Below are 26,929 nucleotides of genomic sequence, written 5' to 3'. Positions count from 1 at the left end.
AAATTCCTCACGTGCACACTTCTTATGCTATTTTCTTTAAACTTCTCCTTAGTTTCAATCTGGTCCATCTCCTGTACTAATATGAGATCATGATGGATTTTGTCACATACAAGCGTGACTAAACCTTTCATGCTCACCATATCAATGCATTCAATGACATAGATCAAGTATGGATGAGTGGCATGGAAATTACATGCAATGTGATCTCAAAACATGCCTATTTCCAACTGGTTCTACTTTATTCTTTAGAGAGATCATTCAAAAATTCACAAACATATTCAGAGATGCAGATGATGAAAAGAGTCATAAAACTTTATTATGTATAAATGTAGACATGCAAAACATGCATTAATCCATAGAACATCCAAAAGTAAAAAAAGAAAAATGCTCCCACTAAATCAAGGTATCACAAAACATGCCTATACCCATATGAGCAGTGTGCTCATGAAAGACCTTAGGTGGCAATTCCTTGGTCAATAGATCCGCTATCATGGAGTTTGTCCCTATATGCTCTATGTAAATCTGACCACTCTGAACCTTCTCCTTAACAAACAGAAACTTGATGTCAATATGTTTTGACTTCATAGAGCTTTTGTTGTTGTTGGAATACAGAATTGCAGATTTATTGTCACATAATAATTTTAACAGCCTTTCAATGCCATTAACTATACGCAGCCAGTGACAAAGTTACACAGCCATATCCCATGATTGGATGCCTCAAAACATGCTATGAACTCTGCAGCCATGGTTGAAGAAGCTATGAACGTCTGTTTGGCACTTTTCCAAGATATAGCTCCCCCAGCTAACATGAAAACATAGCTCGAAGTGGATCATATGCTGTCTTGGCATCCCGCAAAATTAGAATAAGAATACCCAATGATCTCCAAACTGTCTGATTTCCTATAAATTAACATGAAGTCCTTCGTTCTCTGTAAATACCGCATGACCCGTTTGGCTGCTTTCCAATGATCCAGTCCTGGGTTACTCAAATATCTACCCAGCAGTCCCACTATAAATGCTATATCAGGACGGGTACAAACTTGAGCATACATCAGACTTCCTATTGCTAAGGCATAGGGAACATTTTGCATCTCCTTTATTTCAAGGTCTGTTTTGGGGCACTGATTGAGACTAAACTTGTCTCCTTTAGCCACAGGTGTATCACCCGGCAAACAACATTTCATGCCGAATCTGCTTAGCACCTTTTCGATATAGCGCTTTTATGACAATCCAAGGATACCTCGAGAGCGATCTTGTACTATTTGTATGCCTAGCACAAAAGAGGCATCCCCAAGATCTTTCATCTCAAAATTCTTAGTGAGAAATTTCTTGGTTTCGTGTAGCAAGCCTATATCGTTGCTTGCCAGCAGTATGTCATCAACATATAGTACCATGAAGATAAACTTGCTCCCACTGAACTTGTGGTATACACAGTCATCAACCACATTTACCTCAAAACCATATGAGGTAATTACTTTATGAAATTTGTGATACCATTGACGAGAAGCCTGTTTGAGACCATAGATGGATTTCTTTAATTTACAAACCATCGACTTTGAATCTTTGGATTCAAATTTTTTTGGTTGAACCATATAAATTGTTTCATCAATGTCTCCATTGAGAAACGTTGTCTTTAGATCCATCTGATGTAGCTCTAAATCAAAATGAGCCACAAGTGCCGTTATTGTCCTAAAGGAGTCCTTTGAAGAAACAGGAAAAAATGTCTCTTTATAATCAATGCCTTCCTTTTGAGTGAATCCTTTGGTGACTAGACAAGCCTTATATCTTTTGACATTGCCTTTTGAATCCCTTTTGGTTTTAAATATCCATTTGCAACCAATGAGTTTCGAACCTTCAGGCAACTCGACAAGATCCCAAGCATCATTGTCTTTCATGGATTTCATCTCTTCTTGCATGGCATTGATCCAATGTTGAGAAATAGAACTTTGAAGAGCTTCGCGAATGTTGATTGGATCATCTTCCACTAAGCCTATAGAATCTTCTTGTTCTAGGAGGAACACGGTATAGTCATCTGGAATCACACTTCTCCTTTGTTTGTTGGATCTCCTCAATGGCACTTCTTGAGGTTGTTGAGTTTTCTCTATGGGAGGAACTTCAGTGTTGTCTTGAGTCGGAGTTGCTTCTTGAACAATGTCAGGAATTATTGTTTGATCACTATCAATAATAATATCAGGAAGAGAAATGGATTTCTCTTCTTCCAAGACAACTGATTCATCAAAAGAGACGTTCCTTAATTCTTCCCCCCCAAACTCTATATCCTCAAGAAATCTGGCATTTTTCGTCTCAAAGAAGGACCGAGTAGTGGGATCAAAAATCTTAAATCCTCGAGAGCTTTCTGCATATCCAACAAAGTAGCAGCTAACTGTCTTAGAGTCCAATTTCCTTTCGTTAGGTCTATAAGGCCTTGCTTCAGCTGGACATCCCCAAATGTGTAGGTACCCATACCTTGAGTAGTCATCTATGAACGTAATGAACTACTATTGACCATTCCACGCTGGTGTAGGGAATGACCCACAGATATTCGTATGCATTAGTTCTAAGACTTCTGTGCACCTGTAGGCACCTGTTTTCTTTATGTTTGTTAATTTTCCCTTAATGCACTCAATATAGATTTGGAAATCTGTTAAATCAAGGAAATCAAGAATTCCGTCCGACACAAGCCTCTGAATTATCTATTTAGATATGTGACCTAAACGCTTATGCCATAAGGAAGTAGAATTCTCAACTAATTTACACTTTGCACCTTTAGAACTTGCATGCAGGATTTCATTATGGGAAGCAATGGTTTCCAACATATAAAGACGATCAATTAAAATACCAGTACCAATAACATTTGAGTTTAGAGAGATACTAACTTTATTATTTCCAAAACCACAAAAGTAACCACATTTGTCCAAATAAGAAATAGAAATTAATTTCCATTTAAATGACGGAGCTACAAAAGTCTCAACTAAATTCAAATAACAACCAGTTTTTAAAAATAATCTAAAGTGTCCTACAGCTTCCACAGGAACTTTATTGCCATCGCCTACATAGATGAATTTTTCAGCATCAGTTGGCGGTCGGCTCCAAAGGCAACCCTGCATAGACATACTTATGTGAGTAGTAGCGCCAGAATCTATCCACCAAGTGTCTATAGGTACATAAGCTAAATTAGCCTCAAAACAAACTAAAGTGAGAGACGAACCCTTCTTTACATGCCAAGCGGCGTATTTGGAACACTCTTTCTTCATGTGTCCTGCCTTCTTGCAGAAAAAACAAGTGAGTTCATCAGCTTGCTTCTTCCCCTTTTTCTGTAAGGGTGTTCCATTTACAGTATCCTTAGCCCTCTTCTTTTATTATTCTGAGAGGTTGATGCTAAGTGAGCACTTTCAGTCTTTTCCCTCTAGATCCTTTCTTCTTCTTGCACACATTGGGAAATGATTTCATTAAGAGTCCATTTATCCTTCTGAGTATTATAACTCACCTTAAATTGGTTGAATTGTACAGGAAGAGAAATGAGAGCTAAATGCACGAGTAAATCATCATTTATCTCTAACTTTAGTGCCTTTAGCTTTCCAGCAAGGTTTGACATCTCCAATATGTACTCCCTTATGTTTCCCTTTCCCTTGTACCTCATAGAAATTAGAGTAGCCAAAAGGTTGCTAGTTTCAGCTTTCTCATTTTTGGCGAAATATTGTTGTATTGTCACAAGGGATTCATTAGCATTATTGCTCTCAGAAATAGAGCCCCGAAATGCTTTAGGTATGGAACGTTTCATTATCATTACACTCTGCGATTAGAGCGATCCCATTTCTCAACTTTGGCCTCATTGGAATTATCCTCAGTCAGGATGGGTCGCTCCGTCCTTAACGCAAGGTTTAAATCCATGCAGCCGACAACGATTTCCACATTCTCTTTCTAGACCTTAAAGTTTGTACCATTCAGCATGAGAATGGCACTGATTTGAGCAAAAACATTATATGCAGTTGCTGAAACTGAACAAAGAACAAAAACAACATATAATCAATAATAATATAAATTACAAAGGAAAGATACCCAACACAACTTGACATTTAGTGTTTGCACAGAAACATCAATTGTAAATGATACTCTCAACGCAACAATCAAACATTGATAATAAATCTTGTCAAACAATAGCCTTTCGTTGGACTGACTACTATTCACATGGATAATAGCTTTATAATATCAATATTCATCATCGCATGTGTGTTCACTGCCCGACCAAACATCAACCTTCCTTTGGGCTGACCAATGTCTGCATGGACAATGAACACACAAAATCTTTATATTCCAAATCAAATTTGTTTTACATTGCAGAGGCTACTTTGGTAACATGCTGCTTCAATCAATTTAATTTGAAAAAAAAAAGTATTCATCCAAAACTGTATTCATCGCATGCATGACAAAGTCAAAAAATGTTCAAGGTTACTTCCATGCAAAAGGAGAGAAAAACAGACGCATGCAAATTACTTACGTGCATGCAAATCACAATTCCCAATTTTTTTTTCAGTCGATTCTGTAGACACATCGAATCACTGATGCGAATTCTTGGGTTCTAGGGATGCACCGCAACACTGATGCATCGTTTTTTTTTTTGGGTTCCAAAGACGCATCGCAACACTAATGCGTCATTGTTTTTTTTTTTTTGGTCGACTGAAACCGCATTGGATCATCACAATGCGTCTTTGTTTTTTTTTTATGGTCAAAACAGCCTTGCTTCATGGCTGTTCGGTAAGCACACACAGCCTAACGACTGTGCTACCTCAATCGAGACGCAACCACAAATAAATCGATCCAAAGAAAAAAAACGGTAATCCTAATAACTCAACATGATATAAGGCTCTAATACCACTTGTAATAAAAATAAAGGGGAAGCAACCAAATCCTAACCTTGCAATAGCATACCAATACCATACAATACACGAAGAACAAGAAGCCATGTTGCACCCCAAAGTATATCATGCTGCAATCATCAAGGAGGTTCGAATATAAATACCTGTATCCATCGTAGTAGACAAGCCCTTGCAGAATGAGTGATGAATCAATGCCCTCTTCAACTGGTGTGGTTTTCCTCAGTTAAATCTTTTCCCTTAAGTTTTCTCAGCTCTTTGACTCTAATGAGGTAGGGCAAGGAGGGCGGCTAGATGATTTAACATATTGGGAACCATAACCTAGGAGCCTTTATATTTTGACCTAATAGGATCCCATTAAGCCTATATGAGCCAAAATGTGGTATCCACTCATTAAGCCCCATACCCTTTTGTTGAAGTCTAGGGGCTTTGCATAAATGAATCACTTGATTTAGCCCACTTACAAAAGATAGCCCATCAATGCAATTGTTTCACTGAATATATAAGCCCACTTAATAGAGATTAAAATCAAACAAATCACACATGTTATATGAGGATAACGGTGACTGGAGACAGTTGATTTCTAATTCTATTCTTGTGAATGAGCATTCTTTTTATCTTTCCACACCCCAGTTATCTCAACACTAAATCTGTTTGAGATTGATAAGTAGATCTAAATTTGATTTATTTATATTGGAATTTGAATCAGATTCAACTTGCAATGAAATATCGAATAAAATGACTGAAATATCATATAATTAATAAAATGGACTAAAAATGACTTTGATATGTATTTCCTGAACAAAATGAATAAAAGATAGCATGTATAAAACTTAGACCTGTGAAAATTTAGTAAAATTATAGCATGTGGACCAATTTTATGAATAAGTACAATATAAATTTTGAGTATATATGAGCGTAAAACTTAAATTGAATGGACTAGGATTTAATCAGAGGTGAATCCATATTTGGTGCAATTATAAATAAATCGAGTTAAGAATGCCCGTCTTAATAGGATGAATTTGAATTCAGACAAATGAATACCATTGGCAACTCTAATCAAACCAGTAGGCATCAGCAATCTGTCCATGAATGATAACATGTAAATAAAGAGATATTCTCAATGTACCGTTATAATGATGCATTGTGTGGGTAGGGTTCTTGTGTGCAGGAGACCCAAACTCAAAGCATCAGAACCGTCCTGTGGCTGGTTATTAGCTGATTAGGCTGATTTTGTATTAATAGGATCTTTCGAGGTTTAATTCTTCTGATTTTTAATTATCCACCATCCTGGGTCCTGTTGACTGTTATATATATAAGAGGTAAAGGCCCAGACGGCATCTTAGGCATCGTTTGGCTTCACCCCCCTAACTCCAAACTTGATAAAGTAACCTGATTTGACCCACTCCACTGCACGAGTGGAAGTGGAAGTGGAGCTCAACCGGGCCCCGTCCCTTCCACCTCTGACGGATGCGGTACCTCGGCTCATCAAATCATGGGGCTAGACCAGTAGAGGCTATTAGGCTATCGTGCAAGTCACGGGGTCTTCAATTAACGGGGAAATATTATCATCTCCATAGAATTTGATTTCCTCACATACCAAGGAATTCTGAATTCATTATCCCTGTTGAGTGTTGATCAATCTGGCCCACCCAGAAGCTCCTCCTAATTACCCTCCGATTAATTATTTAATTTCTATCCGGAGAACTCCACCCAAAACCAACAAAGGCAACCAGCCATCTTCCACGGCGCCAATCTTAGCAACCTTTCCAATCAAGAAGGCGTAGAGTGAAAGAAGGCAGTGATGGCAATTGGAGAGAGCCATAGCCTTGTTTTTTTTTCAACATTAAATTATTGTGGTTGCCTTTTTCTCTCACGCCTGGAGCCCTCTCTCTCTCTCTCTCTCTCTCAAACGTCAAAAGTCAGCAAAACAAATAGACTCTTCAACTACAATCTTTAATACCAACTTTGCACATGCTCTGTGACTGAAGGTTTTATTACCTTGCATGGGTAATTTTGTCCTTTTCAGTCTTCAAACAAATGGTTCCACTGAATCAGCCAAGAACTTATGTCAGATTATCAGAAAGCTTTTTAATGAACGTTGGCATGTCTCTGTCCATAGTTATGATAATCATATGGATTTCTACCTTTTTAAATTTTATTTGTCTAAATAAATTTACAAGTGCTGACAACCACCAAAGAAAAAGATTAAAAAATCTCTCTAACTTTTGTTTGGTGAATGGGCATGCTCATAAAATACCCACTTTTAATTTAGGGCACCCACCCTTTTTTTTTATAAATGTAGTGAGAGTACGAAAATGTCCCTGATCAATCCTCACAAAAAAAAGCTTGGGAGGGTAATCTTGTCTTTCACTACTACCCTTAATTGGAAGGTTGCTCTAATCACAGTCCTTGAAAAAAATAAACATATTTTCAAGCTTGAATTATGTTTTTGCCCAATTGCCCATGTGGGTCCATTTTCCACATCCAAATGCGGATCTGGATTTGCCTGGATCATGTATAGATCCGCACCAAATCATGCCCTAATGCTAATAACATGCTCATCTCCACATTCTAACGAATCCAACTCTTGCTTGAAGGTTAAAATTTCCTGGTCAGCCCATTGTAATTGTCATCAGCTACAGCCCACTATTCAATGAGAAGCCCACAAACCTATGGGCCTTAATGCCCTCTCCAGTCTCCACGTTCCACTTCTCCCTATCTCGTTAAGTTGAGTTGCTTACACCGCTACACGTACAGTGCTCTCTACACTCTCTCTACTCTCTACCATACAATGCTGTGTCAATGTGTTGTGAAAAAATATAAATAATACAAGGAAGAAAGGAGTGAGTTGAGTACATCTCGTTTTTTGATAGATCCCTGCATTTTCGATATTCCATCGCACATGTGAACCACAACCAACAGTGTTTCTCATTCTTTATAAAAAATGGAACGTGCCCTAATCAATCCCATTAAAAAATAAAAAATGGAAAGAATACCCTTTTTGTGGATTGACGGATGACCCCCACCCGCTTGGTGCAGTCGACTGGACGTTGCTTTCAAAAGATAGATTGGTGCATGACAAGCGCTCAAAAAAGTCATCTCAAAAGTCACTCCCCCATTTCCTCTCTCTCTCTCTCCCTCTCTCTCCCTCTCTCTCAGGTGAAAGGCTCACACTTTTGTTTCATCTTCTCTATCATCACCATCTTCCGGCCACGTCTTATATCATGGCCGGCAAGTTCAGGCAGTTGGTAGCTGCCCTCTTTTTGTCAGCCGTTGTAATGAAGCTTCCGGGGGCGGCAATGCTGGAGACAACAATTTCCGATCAAATTCCGAACAATTCGCCTCCTTCTCCCTATGTATGTTCCTATCCTTGTCTTCCACCCCCTTTACCCCCATCCACCACTACCTCCCCTTCCACCAACACGAATTACCAGCCACCACCGACAACTCAATCGCCACCGTCTGGAGGCTCCGTCTATTACCCACCCCCAACTGGGATCTATCCTCCACCTACTGCTACTGGAACCCCCTACGGGAATTACTACGCTCCTCCCCCTCCTGACCCAATTTTACCTTATTTTCCATTTTATTTCACACGCCCTTCCCCACCAAATTTCTCCTCCGCAACCACTCTGAGAGGCTCTGCGGTCTTGATTCTAAACCTCCTTTTACTGGGTTTACTTGAAAGTGATCATATTCTCGGTGTAATTCGTTAGCTGATCAAGGACTTGACAGCAGTCTAGAGATGCTTCATTTTGTAAAAGCTTCAGAAGAAGTCAGCAATGGCGATGGGGGAGAAGTATAGATGAGACATACAATACTGTTCAACATATTTATTAGGTACTGTGCCCTTTCCCCTGTTTTTATGGATGATGTAAGTAATGTACATTGTTGTTTTAATTTCTTGATTAAGAGTTGTTAGGAGTGGTTGATTTTCTGACCATGTGATCACATCATCACGCACATTCGATGTGAATTTGATACATACTTTATGGATGCGCTCGTTATATTTATATGGATTTCAATCTGGATGTCTCAAAAGTCTGTATGGTGTCAACGGTATTTTTTATTCCGAATTCGATATTCCACATAATCGAATTGAATTATAGTTAATTGGATTCAAATTTGGATATGATTTTATTTGATTCAATAAATATCCAAATTCGATCGATTATTTAATTCTTATATAATATATAAAATATTTTATATAATATATATAATTAAGTTATATAAATAATTTATATGTTTCTATATTTTATATCAATAAAAATTTTGTTTTATATATTTATTAATTATTTAAAATAATTAATTAATCAAATTCCAATCGAATTGAATATTCACATATTTAATCGAATTCGAATTTGGATATTAATTTTTAATATCCGTCGGCTATCAAATCAAATTAAGATATCGAATTTTCTAATCAAATTCGAATTCGGATATTGCCTGATCCAATACAAATTCGATCCGTTTATACCCCTAAATCTTTACATTTGGATCATCAATCTCAATAATAAATTAATGATCATGTGATTTTTGTTTATAGAGGATACCTTGAAAGTTGAAATAAGCGAAAAGTGGATTATAAAAAGGTGTTGTTGTTGCTAAGTATTCAGTTATTTGACTAATAAGCCTATGTGTAGCGGATAGGAGTTGGAATTAGTAATCATGAAAAGCTATGATACAACTGAGAAATATAATAATGGGTTTGAGTGGTTGGAGATGGACCATCAATGTCTCTTCTCTTTGTGGGCATGAAGCCTCGAAAGGAATAAGATGGGCTTTTGTTTATGACTTTTTTCATAGTGAAGGAACCAAGGTGAATGATTCAGGGCTATTTAGTGTGTCTTCTCGTGCAATCTTTCAATTGTTTATAAGTTGGGAAGACCAATTTTTTGTCTATTTTCATTTGACGTGCGGAAGATCTAACCGTCAAAAAACATAATGTCGAAATTATGCGAAAAGTCCATTTTGAACTGATTTCGGGAAGCTCCAAATGAAACTTCTCGCGTCTTTCGTATTTTAAAATCACACGGAAAGATAAAGATGCACATCTGTCAAACATACTTTGGACTATTCACATTTTCATGTAAAAACTCAATGCGTCTTTTATATGTCAGAACTATCAAAAGATCTTCCCAAAAAAATACGCCAAACAGGCTTTGAATGTACTGCTGCTAATGAGCACCAAAAATATGCTAAATTGTCGTAGTACCAATAAATACCATGGTCATCATGATTGCAATTTGCACTTGCTTGGGCTTAGGTTTTGTATTCAGGCACAAATTACAAATACTTTTATCTCATTGTTGCAGTCCCAATTCGGAAGGGGGGGGTCTCCTGTATGCCGAAGATGACAGGCACCTATGTGCCATGATGATAGGCAACCGCTGAGGCCAGAACACACCCGTGCGCTAGAGGCAACGGGATAGCTCAATCAGCTTGGGTAAGGGGTTGGCGAGGTGAAGGGTCATGCTTGAGCCAATCCCGCATGAGTAGTAATGGCTTTCCGGCCCAATTCATTCTTCACTTCCTTCTCGCTAAATTTGTTGGGCCCAGCCCATTATAGGATATTGACCTATATTATAGCCCACTCTCCTTCAGCCAACAGTTTTTTTTTTTTTTTTCAAAAAGAAAAACAAAAACTAGGGTTAGATCCTTTTTGCGCGCGGCGTGTTGAAGAGAGAGAGGAAAAGAGAGAAATCGAAATACTATGTAGATTTCTCAGTGCACAGAGTTTACCAAACAGCCGAAACTTTCCGATCCACCGTCCGATCGAGCAGAAATTTGGTAGTAAGTGGAGGACTCATTTTTCTTCATTCTGAACGTTCAGATCTTTGATCAGAGCTTTGAATCGCCGGTTATTTGAGGTTGAATAGAAGCAACCCGTAGTTGTTCAGGAAAAGAAAACATCTCGTGGTAATCTTCATCAATTACTCTAATCAAGAGTCATTTGTAGTTCGATTTGGCTGAAATTTGGTGGGATTGTTCGAAACTCACAGACCTACAATCTGAACGATGGAGATCTGATTTGGAGTAGTGAAGGTCTCCATGTTGTGACCTGAACAGTAGCCACGTTTGTGAATTTTTCTAACTGTTATTTTTCACCACTTTTGGTATTCTCATTTGTATGTTTGAGAATCTGTATTTGCTCTAAGTTTGTGAGCATATTGTGGTGTTTGAGTTGTTGTAATTGTTACCTCAAGTTATTAGTGGAGATTTTTGGTTGGGTCTCCTTGGCTTATGATTGTTTTTGTTGATATCTTGGTTGGAATTGTGATAGCTGAATATCTACAAGTTTTTTATTTTTGGGAGAGAAATAGTTTGTGGATAAACTTAGTTTCTTCCCAACAAGTGGTATCAGAGCCAAGTTATTTGTTTGTGGATTTGTTTGATTGCATGATGGAGCCTAATTATGGTAGAATGATTAGCTTGAATGGAACCAATTACTACAAGTGGAGAGGAAAAATGAAGGATCTACTATTTGTGAAAAAGTTACATTTACTAGTTTTTTCTATTAAAAAACTTGAAAATAAATCTGATGAAGAATGGGCTTTTGAGCATGAGATGGTTTGTGGCTTTATTCGACAATGGGTAGATGATAATGTTTTGAATCATATTGTTAATGATTCACATGCCAGAACCTTGTGGGATGAGCTTGAGACTTTGTATGCCTCTAAATCTAGGAATAATAAATTATTTCTGTTGAAACAGGTTATGAATTTGAAGTACAAGGAATGTATTCCTATTTCTGATCACATAAGTGATTTTCAGGGGTGCTTTGATCAATTGTCCGACATGGGTATTAATTTGAATGTGAAATTTTGGGACTTTGGTTGCTTAATACTCTACCTAACTCTTGGGAAAATTTGTGTGTGACTTTGTCCAATTCTGCTCCTAGTGGTGTAGTGACATTGGAATATGTAAAAGCTGTTGTTTTGAATGAAGAAGTCAAACGATGAGCTCAGCAAGTATCATCTTCTCAATTAGAGGTTTTGATTATTGAAAATAGGGAGATAAGCAATGATAGAGACCGAGGACAAGGCTAGAAACAAATCAAGGTCTAAGTACAAAAACCTTGAATGCAACTATTGTGGTAAAAAGGGATATATCAAAAGATTTTGTTTTTAGTTGAAGAAGGACAATAAAGGTAACAAAGGTAAGCAACAAAATAAAGATAATGACAATGATGATCGTGTTGCCACCACCACTACAGGTGAACTTGTGATTGTCTGTGATGAGAATTTGATTAATGTTGCTTGTGATGAGACAAATTGGATTGTTGATAGTGGTGCTTGTTTTCATGTTACATCAAGAAATGATTTTTTCACATCTTATACTCCAGGTGATTATGGGGTTTTAAAGATGGATAATAATGGTTTGTCAAAGGTGATTGGCATTGGCACTATTTGTCTAAAAACAAGTAATGGGATTGAATTGATTTTGAAAAATGTCAGACATGCACCAGACATTCGTTTGCATCTGATTTCTACCAGTGTCCTTGATGATGATGGTTATGTTAGTTCTTTTGGTAATGGACAATGGAAACTCTCGAAATATTCTTTGGTTGTGGCACGTGAAAAGAAGTGTTCTGGTTTGTACTAGACCAAGACTTTAATTTCCATTGATGGTGTGAATGTAGTTGAGTGTGATAACTCATCGGTGTTATGGCACAAAAGACTAAGCCACATTAGTGAGAAGGGACTTGATTGTTTGGCTAGGAAGAATCTACTTTCAGGTTTGAAAGGTGCAATGTTAGAAAATTGTGCTCATTGCTTGGCTGGGAAACAAAATAGAGTCTCTTTCAAGAGCCATCCTCCCTCTAGGAAATCTGAGTTGCTTGAGTTGGTGCATTCAGATCTCTGTGGTCCGATGAAGACAAAAACATTTGGTGGTGCACTTTATTTTGTTACTTTTATTGATGATCATTCAAGAAAACTTTAGGTTTATGTCTTGAAGAATAAAGACCAGGTACTTGGTGTCTTTAAGCAGTTTCATGCTTCTATTGAGAGGGAAATATGGAAGAAACTGAAATGTATTCGCACTGATAATGGTGGTGAATATTGTAGACCATTTGATGAGTACTGCAGGCAACAGGGCATTAGACACCAGAAGACGCCCCCTAAGACTCCTCAACTTAATGGTCTGGCAGAGATGATGAACAGGACGTTGATGAAGAGATTTAGATGTTTACTTTCAGAAGCAAAGTTGTTTGGATCTTTTTGGGGTGATGCTTTATATACTGCTGCACATGTTATTAATTTATCTCCTGTTGTTGCTTTGCAAGCTGATGTTCCTGACAGGGTGTGGTATGAAAAAGATGTATCCTATGACCACTTATGTGTCTTTGGCTGTAAAGCATTTGTGCATGTGCCAAAAGATGAAAGGTCCAAGTTAGATGTCAAGACAAGACAATGTATATTCATTGACTATGGTCATGATGAATTTGGCTATAGATTGTACGATCCAGTTGAAAAGAAGCTTGTAAGAAGTCGTGATGTTAATTTTATGGATGATCAGACAATTGAGGATATTGATAAGGCAGAGAAATTAGAGTCTTCAAGTATTGATGGATTGGTTGATCTTAATCCAGTTCCTGAAACACATATGCCCAGTGTAGCTGAGTTTGATAATCATGATGATGGCCAGAATCATATTCATGATGATTTGATTGAAGATAATGATGATGATGTTGTTGATGATATTGATGCTTCTGCCAGTGGTGCTATTGGTGAACCTGTTGCCCCACTTAGAAGGTCTTCTAAATAGCATATTCCCTCTACTCGCTATTTGTCTAATGAATATGTGCTTCTCACTGATGGGGGAGAACTTGATTGCTACAAAGAGGCTATGGAATTTGAGCACAAGAAAGAAGAGATGAAATCTTTGGTTGACAACCATACTTTTGAGCTGGTCAAGTTGCCTAAGGATAGGAAAGCTTTGCAAAGTGGGTTTACAGGTTAAAGACTGAGGAGAATACTTTTAATCCATGATACAAAGCTAGATTAGTTGTCAAAGGCTATCGTCAGAGAAAGGGAATTGACTTTGAGGAGATTTTCTCGCCTATTGTCAAAATGTCTTCTATCCGAGTTGTTCTTGGTTTGGCAGCCAGTCTTGATTTAGAGGTTGAGCATATGGATGTAAAAATTGCTTTCCTTCACGGTGATTTGGAGGAGGAAATTTACATGGAGCAACCAGAAGGTTTCGTGGTGAAGGGCAAAGAAGACTATGTCTATAGATTGAAAATAAGTCTATATGGGTTGAAACAAGCCCCAAGGTAATGGTACAAGAAGTTTGAGTCTGTTATGATCCAGTAGGGATTCAAGAAGACAACCTCAGACCATTGTGTTTTTGTGTAAAAGTTTTCTGATGATGACTTCATCATTTTATTGCTCTATGTTGATGACATGTTGATTGTTGGTCATAATTGTTCTAGAATTGACAAGTTGAAAAATGAGCTTAGTAATTCTTTTGCAATGAAAGACTTGGGATCAACAAGACATATACTTGGCATGCAGATTGCTTGTGACAAAGAGGCCAAGAAGTTGTGGTTATCTCAAGAGAAATATATTGAGAAAATACTTCAGCAGTTTCATATGGATAAGGCTAAAGTGGTAAGTACACCTCTTGCTTTACACTTTAAGCTTAGTACTAGACAAGCTCCTTCTAGTGATAAAGAAAAATGAGAAATGTAGCGTATTCCTTATGCATCTGCAGTATGAAGTTTAATGTATGCAGTGGTTTGCACAAGGCCTGATATAGCTCATGTAGTTGGTGTTGTTAGTCATTTTCTATCCAATTCAGGTAGAGAACATTGGACTGCTGTGAAGTGGATATTGAGATATCTTCGGGGTACTTCTTGTTTAAAACTCTGTTTTGGAATTGAGAAACCTATTCTTTGTAGTTTTACAGATTTAGACATGGTTGGAGATGTTGATTCTAGAAATTCTACTTCTGGCTATTTGATTACCTTTGCAGGGGGAGTTGTGGCCTGGCACGCTAGGTTGCAGAAGTGTATTGCATTGTCTACGACTAAGGCTGAGTTCATCGCTATTACTGAAGCATGTAAGGAGTTACTGTGGATGAAAAAGTTTGTGCATGAACTTGGTTTCACTCAACAAAGGGATGTCTTATATTGTGATAGTCAGAGTGCTATTCATCTTGGTAAGAATCCAACATTTCATAATAGTTCGAAGCATATTGATGTAAGATATCATTGGATTCGAGATGTTTTGAACTCAAAGTTGATTGAACTTGAAAAGATTCACATTGACAAAAATGTTGCTGATATGATGACAAAAGTGGTGCCTCAAGAGGAGCTTGAACTGTGTGCCAGAGCAGCCAGCCTTAAATTTGCATAGTTGCCTTTTTTTGAAGTGTCTCCCTTCTCTTATGGGTTGGAGGGAGAGAATTGTTGGGCCCAACCCATTATGGGATATTGACCCATATTATAGCCCACTCTCCTTCAGCCAACTGTTTTTTCTTTTTTTTTCAAAAAGAAAAAGAAAAACTAGGGTTAGATCCTTTTTGCGCGTGGCGTGTTGAAGAGAGAGAGGAAAAGAGAGAAATCGAAATACTGTGCAGATTTCTCAGTGCGCAGAGTTCATCAAATGGCTGAAACTTTCCGATCCACCATTCGATCGAGCAGAAATTTGGGTAGTAAGTGGAGAACTCATTTTTCTTCATTTTAAACGGTCGGATCTTTGATCGGAGCTCTGAATCGCTGGTTATTTGAGGTCAAACAGAAGCAACTCGTAGTTGTTCGGGAAAAGAAAACATCTCACGGCAGTCTTCATCAATTACTATGATCAAGGGTCATTTGTGGTTCAATTTGGCTGAAATTTGGTGGGATTGTTCAAAACTCATAGACGATCTGAACTGTGGAGATCTGATATGGAGTAGTGAAGGTCTCCATGTTGTGGCCTGAATAGTAGCCGCGTTTGTGAGTTTTTCTGACTGTTATTTTTCACCACTTTTGGTATTCTCGCTTGTATGTTTGAGAATTTGTATTTGCTCTAAGTTTATGAGCATATTGTGGTGTTTGAGTTGCTGTAATTGTTACCTCAAGTTATTATTGGAGATTTTTGGTTGGGTCTCCTTGGCCCCGCGGTTTTTTACCCTAACACATTGGAGGGGTTTTCCACGTTAAATATTATGTGTATCTTTGCTTGGCTTATGATTGTTTTTGTTGATATCTTGATTGAAATTGTGATAGCTAAATATCTACAAGTTTTTATTTTTGGAGAGAAATAGTTTGTGGATAAACTTAGTTTCTTCCAAACAAAACTTTTGTCATTTGGAAATTGTAGTGGCCATCGTCGTCATAGGCAACGATATTAAAATCATCGCCACCGCTTCAACTTCCAACAACGGCAGTGAACAAAAAATTACCACTCACGTGATGTCACATATGAACAGAGTGCGACGGAATATTAATGGCAAGGGAGGTTTTAGACAATTGTTAAAAACCTTAAGGATAGTGTAAGACGATATGTAAACAGTAAGGCTATGTTTGGTTTGAAGGAAAACGTAGGATACCTTTCCCTTCCTTTCCCTACATTTTCCTTTAAACCAAACATAGCCTAAGGGTACACTTTGTCAATTTCGTGAATAATAGGGGTAGTTTAAGAGGTTTGCCATTTTTTTTACATTCCTTGAATGGTTTTTCATGTTAAAAATTTTTGGAAAATATTTTATTAATACCCTATACTTTAGGGGTTATATCAAGTCAGTCCTCAAACTTCAAAACTTGGCTCTGCAATACTTTAAATTTCAAAATGTATTTAATAGGTCTTTGTTGTCAACAGTCCGCCAATTGATTTTGAAAATATCAAAACTACCCTTCGATAGAAACTTCATTGTCTTCTACTTAAGACTGAAAACGAAAATATTACCAATCTAACAAATTCTATAGCTTTCTTGTTTTTAGCTCTTAAAATAAAATGGCAAGAGGTAGCAGAACATCTTTCTTTGAGAATAACTTCAGAAACTGAGAATAACTCATGATAATTATAGAAAAAAGCTCTCCTTGTGCCGAGGGTTTTAATAGAGCCCCATACCATTACATGTCATGTAAAATTAGTTGGTCACGTTCTTGCATCCTAGTCAAGTTTTGGGTTTGTGAAGAAAAGAAGAAATACCCATACTAGCGTTTTGAAGGATCTACACATAATGAAGTTCTATGGTTTTTTTTCATATTTGTGGTTTTGGTCGTGTGGATTATGAAATTAGGTTTAGTTTTGGGGATTGCCGATTGAACTGATTCTCATTTGTAGTTTTTTCTTGGTTAGTTTTGTTTGCAAAAACAGTGATTAGAATTTCTAAGAAATTAGTAAAAGAAAGAAGAATCTGTAAAAAGTGTTTTCTTTTCCTTTTGCTTCTCTCGGTTACATTTTTCCTATACCAGTTGCTAGATTCATTTTGTGCTATTGATTTGGTGTTCCTGAACCAGGTTTTTACTCGTGTCGTGGTAATCTAAGTTTTATTTTTCGATTTTGCTGGTGATTTATGCAACTGGGATTTCTCTAGATTTGGGGGAAATAAAGAAGAAACCCAATCTTAGGGAAAGCTTTTTGATTCTTAGGCACCGTTTGATTCGTGGGAATAGGGGTTTGGAATCAGAATCGGAATGGGCTATTCCAATTCCAACTATTTGGTTGGACGGAATCGGAATCCTATTCCCATTCCTACTGATTTTGATTCCCATTTCCATTCCTGTTTGAACCAAATAGATTATGGGAATGAACCATTCCAATTCCGATTCCAGAGGATTTCAAATCCGATTTTGACTACAAACCAAACAGACCCTTAGTTTTCACCTAACAAATTTTTGTTAATAGTTCTCTCTAAAACCATGTGAGGTTTCTTTTCTTTTCTTTTCTTTTCTGAAATAGTTCTCTGATTGCAATTCCTAAAGATTTTTGTTGACAACTAATGTAACCGGTTCTAGTCACGTACCAATTTTTTTTTGCTAAGTACCTTGTCGTTTGACCTACTCCTAGGAGAGGATGGTGGAGCTCCCTGCTAGAGAACTGCTCAGGGGAGAGCTATGCCGAGCTACCTAATGGCGAACTGCCCGGGGGAGAGCTATGCCGAACTCCCTGATGACGAACTGCCTAGGGGAGAGCTATGCTGAGCTCCCTGATGGCGAACTACTTGGGGGAGAGCTATGCCTAGCTCCTTGATGGTGAACTACCTGGGGGAGAGCTATGCCTAGCTTCTTGGTGGCGAACTACCTGGGGGAGAGCTATGCCGAGCTCTCTGATGGCGAACTGCCTGGGGGAGAGCTATGCCTAGCTCCCTGATGGTGAGTTACCTTGGTGGACTCGCCATTTGACCTGCTCCTAAATGGCCTGTGACTCAAAGGATGGTGGAGCTCCCTGGTGTAGCGCAACCCGACTGCCCTCTACATGAGGTGATATTCTCTCCTTTGTAGGTGGCAGGAGCTAAGGGACCTACGAGAACTCCATCTATTCCTCCTCTTTGTGGGCGGCGGGAGCTGAGGAACCTGCGAGAACTGAATCAGAGGACCCGGGGGCATTTACCCGGTGGGGACTCTCCGATGCTTAAGTTAGCACTCTAATTGCAGAGAGCTTAGAGAAATGAGAGAGTTAGAGAGCGGGGATTACCTCCATTTTTCCATCCCCCTTTCTTTGGGGTCGAAGTCCTTATATAGTGGTGTCCTGTCAAATCAGGCATAACCGCCTTTGTCAAGTCAGCCATAACCGCCTCTGTCTCTCTACCGCAACCATTACTGCCAGAGCTGAGTGGCGGGTGTAGGCAGCTATTGCAGAGTACGGCTCTGCCAAGCAAGGGACAGCTCTCAGGGCTGGCAGGCACGGCGTTGCTTGGCGAGAGACGTGGGCATAGGTCTCTGGATCTGTCAGGTACGGTTGTCAGGCAGGAGATCTTCCTGCGATATGCCGAACTGCTCTACCTTGTACCGAGCTACCCTGCAAGTGGCAAGCTGCCTGGGGGAGAGCTATGCCGAGCTCCCTGAGCTATGGCAAGCTGCTTGTGGCGAGCTCTACCTAGCTGCATGTAGTGAGCTATGTCGAGCTGCCTGCGGCGAGCTGTGGCAAGCTTTGCTGAGCTGCCAGTGGCGAGCTATGCCGAACTGTTTGTAAGTGGCAAGATTCCTGTGGCAAGCTCTGCTGAGCTGCCCGAGCTGCCCAGTTGTCAAGAGGCTGCACTTGGTTGGCATGAGGTGCCAGGTGTCGCAATTTCACTGGAGGGCCAAATCTGCCTTGATCAACAATGTTTCTGCAACTCAGACAAATTGAGTTTTTGAAGGCTGAAGAAATGAATACTTCGTGGAAGTTCATGTATCTATTTTATATATTTTACGTTCTTTTCTGTTTTGGATCCTGAAAGTTCTGCAATTTGAATGCAATAAGTTGTTTCTTGACGGAGTCGGGAGGATAAACAAACATGGAAGAGGTGTTTTCTCCACAAGCTACAACTCTGGGGACTCTTCTGCAGCCAGCTGGATCCTCTATTTCAACTGATTTTTTTACTCTTCTTATTTTTCTCCTAAACCCCAAATTAATAAATCTCTTGCACACATATCAACCAAAACAACTTCTTCTTACTTATAGAATCTCTCACGTTAGAAGAGTGATAGAGAAATCTGACAAGTTTTATGGGTTCTGATGCCTTTCAATCCGAATTGAATCTTGCATTTTCTTAATATCTGGTTTGGTTCATTTTCAAGGTACAAGATAATAAATAGTGTTTTTTTTTAAGGGTAGTTTGGATATTTTAAGAAATTTTAAATGGCGCATATCATCACGTGATGTAGATAACCGATGGATTGTTAACAATAGGGACTTATTTGACACATTTTGAAAGTTCAAATACTATAGAGACACGTTTTGAAATTCGGAGACTAACTTGAAATGATCTCTAAAATATAGGGTATTGGTCAGGAATTTTCCCAAAATTCTTTGTGTACAATTCCACTCTTGTTCCTTATTTTGTACTATTTCTCTTTACTTCATCCTCCCCTGCTTTAGGTCTATGTGATCTTGGGGTCACCTGTGATCCTAACAATGGTTCTAGTATATCTATAAATATACGTTTCAATTAGAAACAGTTGTGAGTGGCTGTGTAAGACCAGGATATCCTCTTATACAAAGAGAAGGAGAGTTAATTTTCTTGATTGTGTTTTCCTCTGGATGAAGCCGTAGAAGTTGTAATTCCATTATTGAAATATAGTGAAAGTTTTCTAGATTAGTGTCTAGTGATTTTTTCCTTTACATTACTTGAAGGGTTTTTCATGTTAAAAAATCTGTGCATTTTTTTTCTTGTTCCTTTTTTGCTTTTTCTTTACTTCATCCTCCATGGCTTTAGGTCTGTGTGATATTGGAGTCTCGCTTGTGATAATTTGGTAGTTTTTCTATTTATGAAAACTAATACTATTTCTTATAAGGGTTTTAGTATATCTATAAATTTATGTTTCATGGTTTCTTAGTAAGAGCAATTCTGGTCCTTAATGGTAGGCCTTCTATTAAATTATTTCTAATTATAAATTTTGGTTTCTAGTTGTTGAGGCTGTCTTATTTTTCAACCATTTAATTATTTTTAATCTAACAGTTGTTTTGGTCACTCTTTAGGTTAAAGAGGGTTTTACATTTAAAAAGGTTCTTTGTATGTAGGGCTTATAGAGAGAGAGAGAGAGAGAGAGAGAGAGAGAGTGGGTAAGTGAGTAAAAGAGAGAAAGAGAGTGCTCTTGATGTAAGGGTGGTGTTTTTCTCTTGTTTTTGTTTTTCGGGTTGAGAGAGGAAAGGAAGAACAGGTGTATAAGGGTCAAGAGTTGTTTGGGTTGCAAGGTACAAGATACCTATATTATTTCTCGTTTCTTTCATAGTGAAGAATAGTTTTCGTTTCTCTCGTGGACGTAGACAGTAAGGCAGAACCATATAAATCCTTTGTGTTCTCGGTGGTACTTGTTTTATTTGCCTTCATTTGATTGCTTGATATTTTCTATTATTTCTAGTTTACTCTTGCTGCTATTCCAAGTTCTATTGAGATAGTAGTCGACTACTAGCAACAGGGTATTATTTTCGGGACCAACACTAGTTTTTAAGTGACATTTGGTACTGTAGCAAAACCTCATTTCACTTTGTTCTGAAACATTATTCATGCATCAATACAATAATGAAAATTTTAATATTGAAAATTTGATCCTTTGTGGTCTGGCTTGGTAAATGGTTACTACTATATTTTGATTCTACATTTTGATAATGTATATGGTTTTGATAATGTACATAGCCTTAGATGTTCTTGGTGAGAACAATTTCTTTTTTTTTTTAATATCTTGGGGTTTTTATAATAATGCAGTCCACCCTTAGGGTAGAGCTAGGATTTCTAGGGTGGACCAATCCTGCCCGTGGATTGATGCCAAATCTACGGGCAGAATACAGTTTATTGGGGGCACTACTAATAGACTAGGAGGGGCTGCAATTCAGATTTCTGAGGTGGATATTGCAGTCCACTTATCCCTAATTTCTTTTACCCTCTCTTTTAATATTGTCTAATTAACGTAAAGTAATCATAAATGAAAATGTTTATGGTTTTAAAATTTAAAGACTAATAACTTATGTTCGACAACTCCCTTCTCAATAAAAAATTTTCAATGTTTGGAAAATCGATGCATTTCTGTCAATATAAGTTAATTTGGGGGTGTTTGACAACATTGTTGATTTTGTTATCGAACACCACTTTTATGTTTAACTCAGCTAAGCTCAACTTAGCTTATTAAACGAAAGGCCCAATAAGGCCTTAGCCTAATTATTTAGTCTCTGTTTATTTAATTTGCGGTTCAAAAATTAATCAGATGCAAATTTTATACCCAGTTTAGATTTCTGCCTGACTGTTTTGTGATCATGATTTGCACTTTATCTGATGTAAAACTTGAACCTTTTATCTTGCACTCACTGGTAATGCAATTTTTGTATCCCAAAATTAATGCAAAATTTGCACTATGCACCTTCCTCCTGCTTTACTTCTTTATCATATAAAGTGGGGACTAGAAACCTTTTTTCCTATTTTATTCATCCCTTACTCCTACCTACATTTTGTTCCATATAAAGGGAAGACCACATCATTTTACTTCCCATTTTAATTATTCTTAATAAACAAACAAAACAAAGTCAAACCTCAAGCAAAAGTTGACCAGAATTTACACTCGGTCCATTTTGCACTCTCATGCATTAATCACGTTCGTTCATTCTACTCAATCTCTGTTTATATATATGGAAAATGTTCCACTATTTTTTTTTTTCTTTCAGTTTATCAATATCTCACTGAACTTATAGTTATACCTCCTATACCTGTTCAAGCTACACATAAGGTCGCAATGGAGCACTCACTTCTTATATATTCTACCTTTCTAGCAAAACCTCTTCAATCTCTCCTTAACTATAGATAATTAACCAACACAGGGTAATAGTTATTTTAGGTGATCCAGTGATTAGCAACGTTAAGGGTCAAGGGAAAACTATCAATCTATTCAAACTCACACAGAGATTAAGAGTGAAATTGGATGGACCTAATCGAAGATTAAATATAACTGATCTCTGCAATTTTACATGGATTGGATTTAGATTCTCGGTCTTTAGGCTGGCCTTAGGATCAAAACTTAGGGGTGGGCCTAGACTTAAGATAGCTAAGCCCAATCCAACTATAAACACACACTGACACACACAACTTTCAAATTTCAAATTTCAGTGTGAGCCGGGCCTAGGTTGACCTTAAATCCAGCCCAGCCCAGCCCCCCCAACTTTCACCCCAAGTCTATTATTGTATTATTGTAATGTATGACAATTTTCGAATAAAGAGAACGAGTTTTGGTAAAAATGTCATAAAATATGGGAGGTATATTAATGACACCACATATGTATATATTGAAATCATTTCTTTGAAAAATGTAACAATAGTATATCAACCCAAATTCATCTTCTAGAATGGACTTAATTATCATATAAAAGTTGGTAAAATTAGAAAAGTGTTTCAATTGCAATTTTTCAATTAAATGAATATGTCCTTATAGTGTCAAAATGATAAAATGGGCAACCAATAAAGAAGGATTTGATATTAACCCAATTAATCCTCTCACACCCTACCCGTTTGGGCATTTATCCCCTTTGTACAAGTATTGGTTCTACTTCTAAGCACAGTTCAAACGTAATGTTGTACGCTCAAGATTGCCAGGTGGAAATTTTGTTTCTTTCTTCTACGAATCAATAAATACTTTGAAGAACTTTATCACCAAATCTCATTTGTTAGAGACTATAGGGGGTGATTCTCTCTCTCTCTCTCTCTCTCTCCCTCTCCTTTTTCGCAAGAGCAGTGGTCCTTGTCAATGCTTCTGAATTTATGTTCTATGCTGGACTGTGAGAGGTAGTAATACCAAAATCCTAATTTTACCTTTACATTTTATTTTTGGGTGAGCTAGGGGGATAAGAAAACTCATTCAGTACAACATGAATTTAGGATTTTTATTATTCTCAAATGGGCCTCTCTTTATTCCGATATATGGATAAGTTTATAATTACTCTCTCTAATATCTCTCTTACATTTTCACTTTTCAGTACTATGAACTCTTTATTTTATCCTAGCCTCGTCTTAGAGAACTGATATTTGGTGAAGTGTTTAGAGCAATATAGCAAAGCTTAGTACAGCCCACCGTTTGGTTGGATAACAATATTTATTTTATAAATTTGGGATTAATACCAGTCAATCGGTGTACGTAATGAACTGGTTGTTGGGTTGAAATTAGGAAGCTACCAGTTGATTAATTATGTGTTAATATTTGTTTAGCTTTGATGGTATTCGTACCACGATCAAAATAGTCATGCGTTTGAGTAGGAGTTTAATTGGTTTCAGCAAGGAATTACTCTTCTTCCAATATTCTCAGCTTAGCTTTACTACTTGAATTTGAAAACAAAACATGTGGATGAGGATCTTCATTCATCGTCTCTGGGAAAAGATGGACTTAATAAATTATACCACGGTTTAGCCTATAGGGTGTTTGATTAATCCACATTTTGCTGACCCGACTCAGTCTTGGTAACATAATCGAGAACGGAGAATCCAGTGCTGAATCTCTCCAGCAGGGTTAAACCGACCCCACCATTGGTAAGTGGTGCTCGTACCCCGGTTTAGACAAGTGGAACCCACCTAATTGTTTCAAGGATTCGGTTTAAATAGGAACCGGGTGGATCAATTTCAATTTCCAATCCAGCCCCTGGAAGCAAAGGGTTTGAACCTTTGACCTATTCAGTTGATATTTCAGAACCGAAACCAAACTGATGGTTTGTCTGCTGTCTGGAAATGCAATGTGGATCCACATGCTGGAAGTAAGGAAGAAGGAAGTCGAGACTTAACTCCTGAAAAGTGAAGAGACGCAGGTTCTGAGAGAGAGAGAGAGAGAGAGAGAGAGGAATCTGAGACGTGGGGGGAGCGAAAGATCCGGCGAAGCTTATGCTGCTTGTTCTCTAGCAACCTTCTCTTCTTCAAAATCCTGGCTTCCTCTATGCCAGCTAACAATCTCCAAATAATTAGAATAAAATAAATATATTCGAAACTCATTACATCTCTACTTGGTTACATAATTTCTCGCCCGACACTTTAAATGCTGAACTTTAGTAAGTAATTAAAATAAAATTAAAAAAAAAAAAATACAATTCGGCTCATCACCATTTATATATATAAGAAGAAGATAAAGTTGTCTATCCTTACAGCAGTACAGCTACAGAGAGTCCTCTTTTGAAACTGTCATTCTCACCTTTATCGCTTGCATATATATGGTTCCTTGTCGATAAGCTTTTCAAGTTTCAGCAAGGTAGCTAGCTCCACCTCCAACTCTACTACTTTGTTCCCTCTTAGCTTCTAAATGGCGTTTGCCGGGGAGAGGGGGGGCCAAGACTCACATATGGCCTTCCTTCAAGCGTGTTCCTTGTATGGAAACCTTTGTGGGGGATCTTCTGTCCAAGTTTCAGATCGTTCTCAACTTGGCTTCCTTGGATACAATAATTATTGTGACAACACAGTGCTTGAAGAGGGAGAGGGCTCAGATAATTCAAGTGGGTCTACCAAGAATGCTTCCTTATTGAGCTATCTTCCTTCTCTTTTAGACCCAGCAGCTACTAATGCAAACTGCACTGGGTTTGTGTTTGGAACTGCGAATTCTCCACCCGAGGATGCTCAATCTGTTATCAACTTCAGAACCAGTTATGACAATTTGGAGTGTCATGAGGAATCTCTGCTTAGTTTTGAACAGGGAGAACTGGTGGTTTCTGGCAACAGTAATCGGATGGTTGATCATGAAGATGACTACTCAATCTGGGTGGATGACGTGGACCATAACACACAGTGGAATCAACCTACTTACCTCAAGGTTACTAATGAAACCCGTCTATCTGAGGACCTGAATTGTTTTGAAACTGCGAGTAGCTATGACCTGATGAGCAGTGACAACCAGCACCGTGAGCAGCCGTTCGGGTGGTTATTTCCAGCACCAGTTGCCACCACTGGAAGTATTCAGGAATCCTGCAGTGAACCAGACGAAGCCTGCTTGCTCAAGCGGCCTTACACGGTATAGTTACATTTCACAAATAGATTAATACTATCTTTAGCTTATATATATACAAGTGATTGTGAGATGGCTAGCTCTCCCTTTCTTTCTTAGTAAGTTAGAAACTTCTTTGCTTGAATAAGGAGGCCACGATTAACTTATAGATAATTCAAATCTAACCAATGTATATATATATCATTAACCCTCATATTTGATTTCATATATATATATATATATAGTCATTTCCTTCCTATATAGTATCGACTCGCTTTAATTTTGCACATATTTCGCTCATCTTCCAGTGCAAAACTGCAATGTTTTATTTGGCAATCCAACAATTAATATCAGACTACGCTTGAGAGTTTAATTTGATTATGGCAATCTTGCTGCGCAGGGTGGTGAGATGCAAGCAGCAGCCAAGAAGCAGTGTTTTGATTCACATTTGAAGCCAAAATTCAAGTCATCTGCATCCAAGGACCCGCAGAGTATTGCAGCCAAGGTGTGATTCTTTCTACTATATATTATTCTGACATGGATATATATATATATATATATATATATATATATATATATATATATATATATATATATATATATATTTGTGAGGTCGAATTCAATTTCATGCAAACCTAAGGAGGCTTCGGTTCTAAATTAACTCTATTTGTATTTCAGAATCGAAGAGAGCGGATCAGTGAACGGTTGAAGATACTGCAGGATCTCGTACCCAATGGAGCAAAGGTGGGCTTTCTACTTCTTATATATGTTACTTCAATTTGAATTGGGTGTTGCTTCATGATGATGAAATATCATTACCATGATAGTAATTAATGCTATATATATATGTTGCCTTCATTTCATTTTAATTCAACTTACTTAAGTTTAATTACACAGGTTGATTTGGTTACCATGCTAGAGAAAGCCATCAGCTATGTGAAGTTTCTACAGTTGCAAGTGAAGGTAATAAATAATAGTTCAACTGGATTTCATGGACAGGCCGGGTCGTCTTATACAGCTATATAGCCATACACAAAATTAAGACGACGTTTGTTCTTGGCACAGGTCTTAGCTGCGGATGAATTCTGGCCAGAACAAGGCGGAAAAGCTCCTGAGGTTGGTCAAGTGAAGGAAGCCATTGATGCAATTCTCTCATCCCACAAGGACCAAAAATCAAGTTCAAAGTGAAAGATCCACCAGGCAAAAGAACATATGAAGAAGAAGTCAAATAAAAAAGAAGAAAAGGCTGAAAAGTAAATGAGAAAAGTTGTTATGTACATCACTTAGACTGGCGAAGGAAAAAATAAAAAGCTGTTCTTTGGAAGTTAGTGTGCTAGAAGGAAAGAAAAGGTTCTGTATGGATTTTATTCTTTCTTTTTCTGCTCTTCTTGTGGAGCTCTATTGTGGCTCGGCATTATTACCGTTTCATATTGAGAATCGAGACTGAAATCAATTTCATGTTTGTTCTCATTCTTAAATT

The 26,929-nt window shown here is 37.8% G+C and overlaps 1 protein-coding gene across 1 annotated transcript; it reads left to right on the top strand.

The window, feature by feature from the left end:
* Nucleotides 1-24,774: 24,774 nt before the first annotated feature.
* Nucleotides 24,775-26,644, top strand: LOC148863825 (putative transcription factor bHLH086). The gene is made up of 5 exons (XM_088976285.1): nucleotides 24,775-25,476; nucleotides 25,850-25,954; nucleotides 26,128-26,193; nucleotides 26,347-26,412; nucleotides 26,515-26,644. Exons 1-5 carry the CDS (start codon nucleotides 24,775-24,777, stop codon nucleotides 26,635-26,637), a joined length of 1,062 nt encoding a protein of 353 aa, XP_088832411.1. The 3' UTR covers nucleotides 26,638-26,644.
* The last annotated feature ends 285 nt before the right edge of the window (nucleotides 26,645-26,929 follow it).

The sequence above is a fragment of the Nelumbo lutea genome, chromosome 3 (assembly GCF_056320005.1).
Source record: "Nelumbo lutea isolate HS-2025 chromosome 3, American lotus-T2T, whole genome shotgun sequence".
Classification (NCBI taxonomy): Eukaryota; Viridiplantae; Streptophyta; class Magnoliopsida; order Proteales; family Nelumbonaceae; genus Nelumbo; species Nelumbo lutea.
Note: the sequence above shows the minus strand (reverse complement) of the source record. Positions and strands in the feature narration are given on the sequence as shown.

Bases quoted from the DNA above. Each gene is read 5' to 3' on its own strand.
- LOC148863825 (XM_088976285.1), top strand. From the start codon at position 24,775: ATGGCGTTTGCCGGGGAGAGGGGGGGCCAAGACTCACATATGGCCTTC. The intron at 25,477-25,849 runs GTATAGTTACAT...CTTGCTGCGCAG, and splicing joins TGCTCAAGCGGCCTTACACG to GGTGGTGAGATGCAAGCAGC. The intron at 25,955-26,127 runs GTGTGATTCTTT...TTTGTATTTCAG, and splicing joins CGCAGAGTATTGCAGCCAAG to AATCGAAGAGAGCGGATCAG.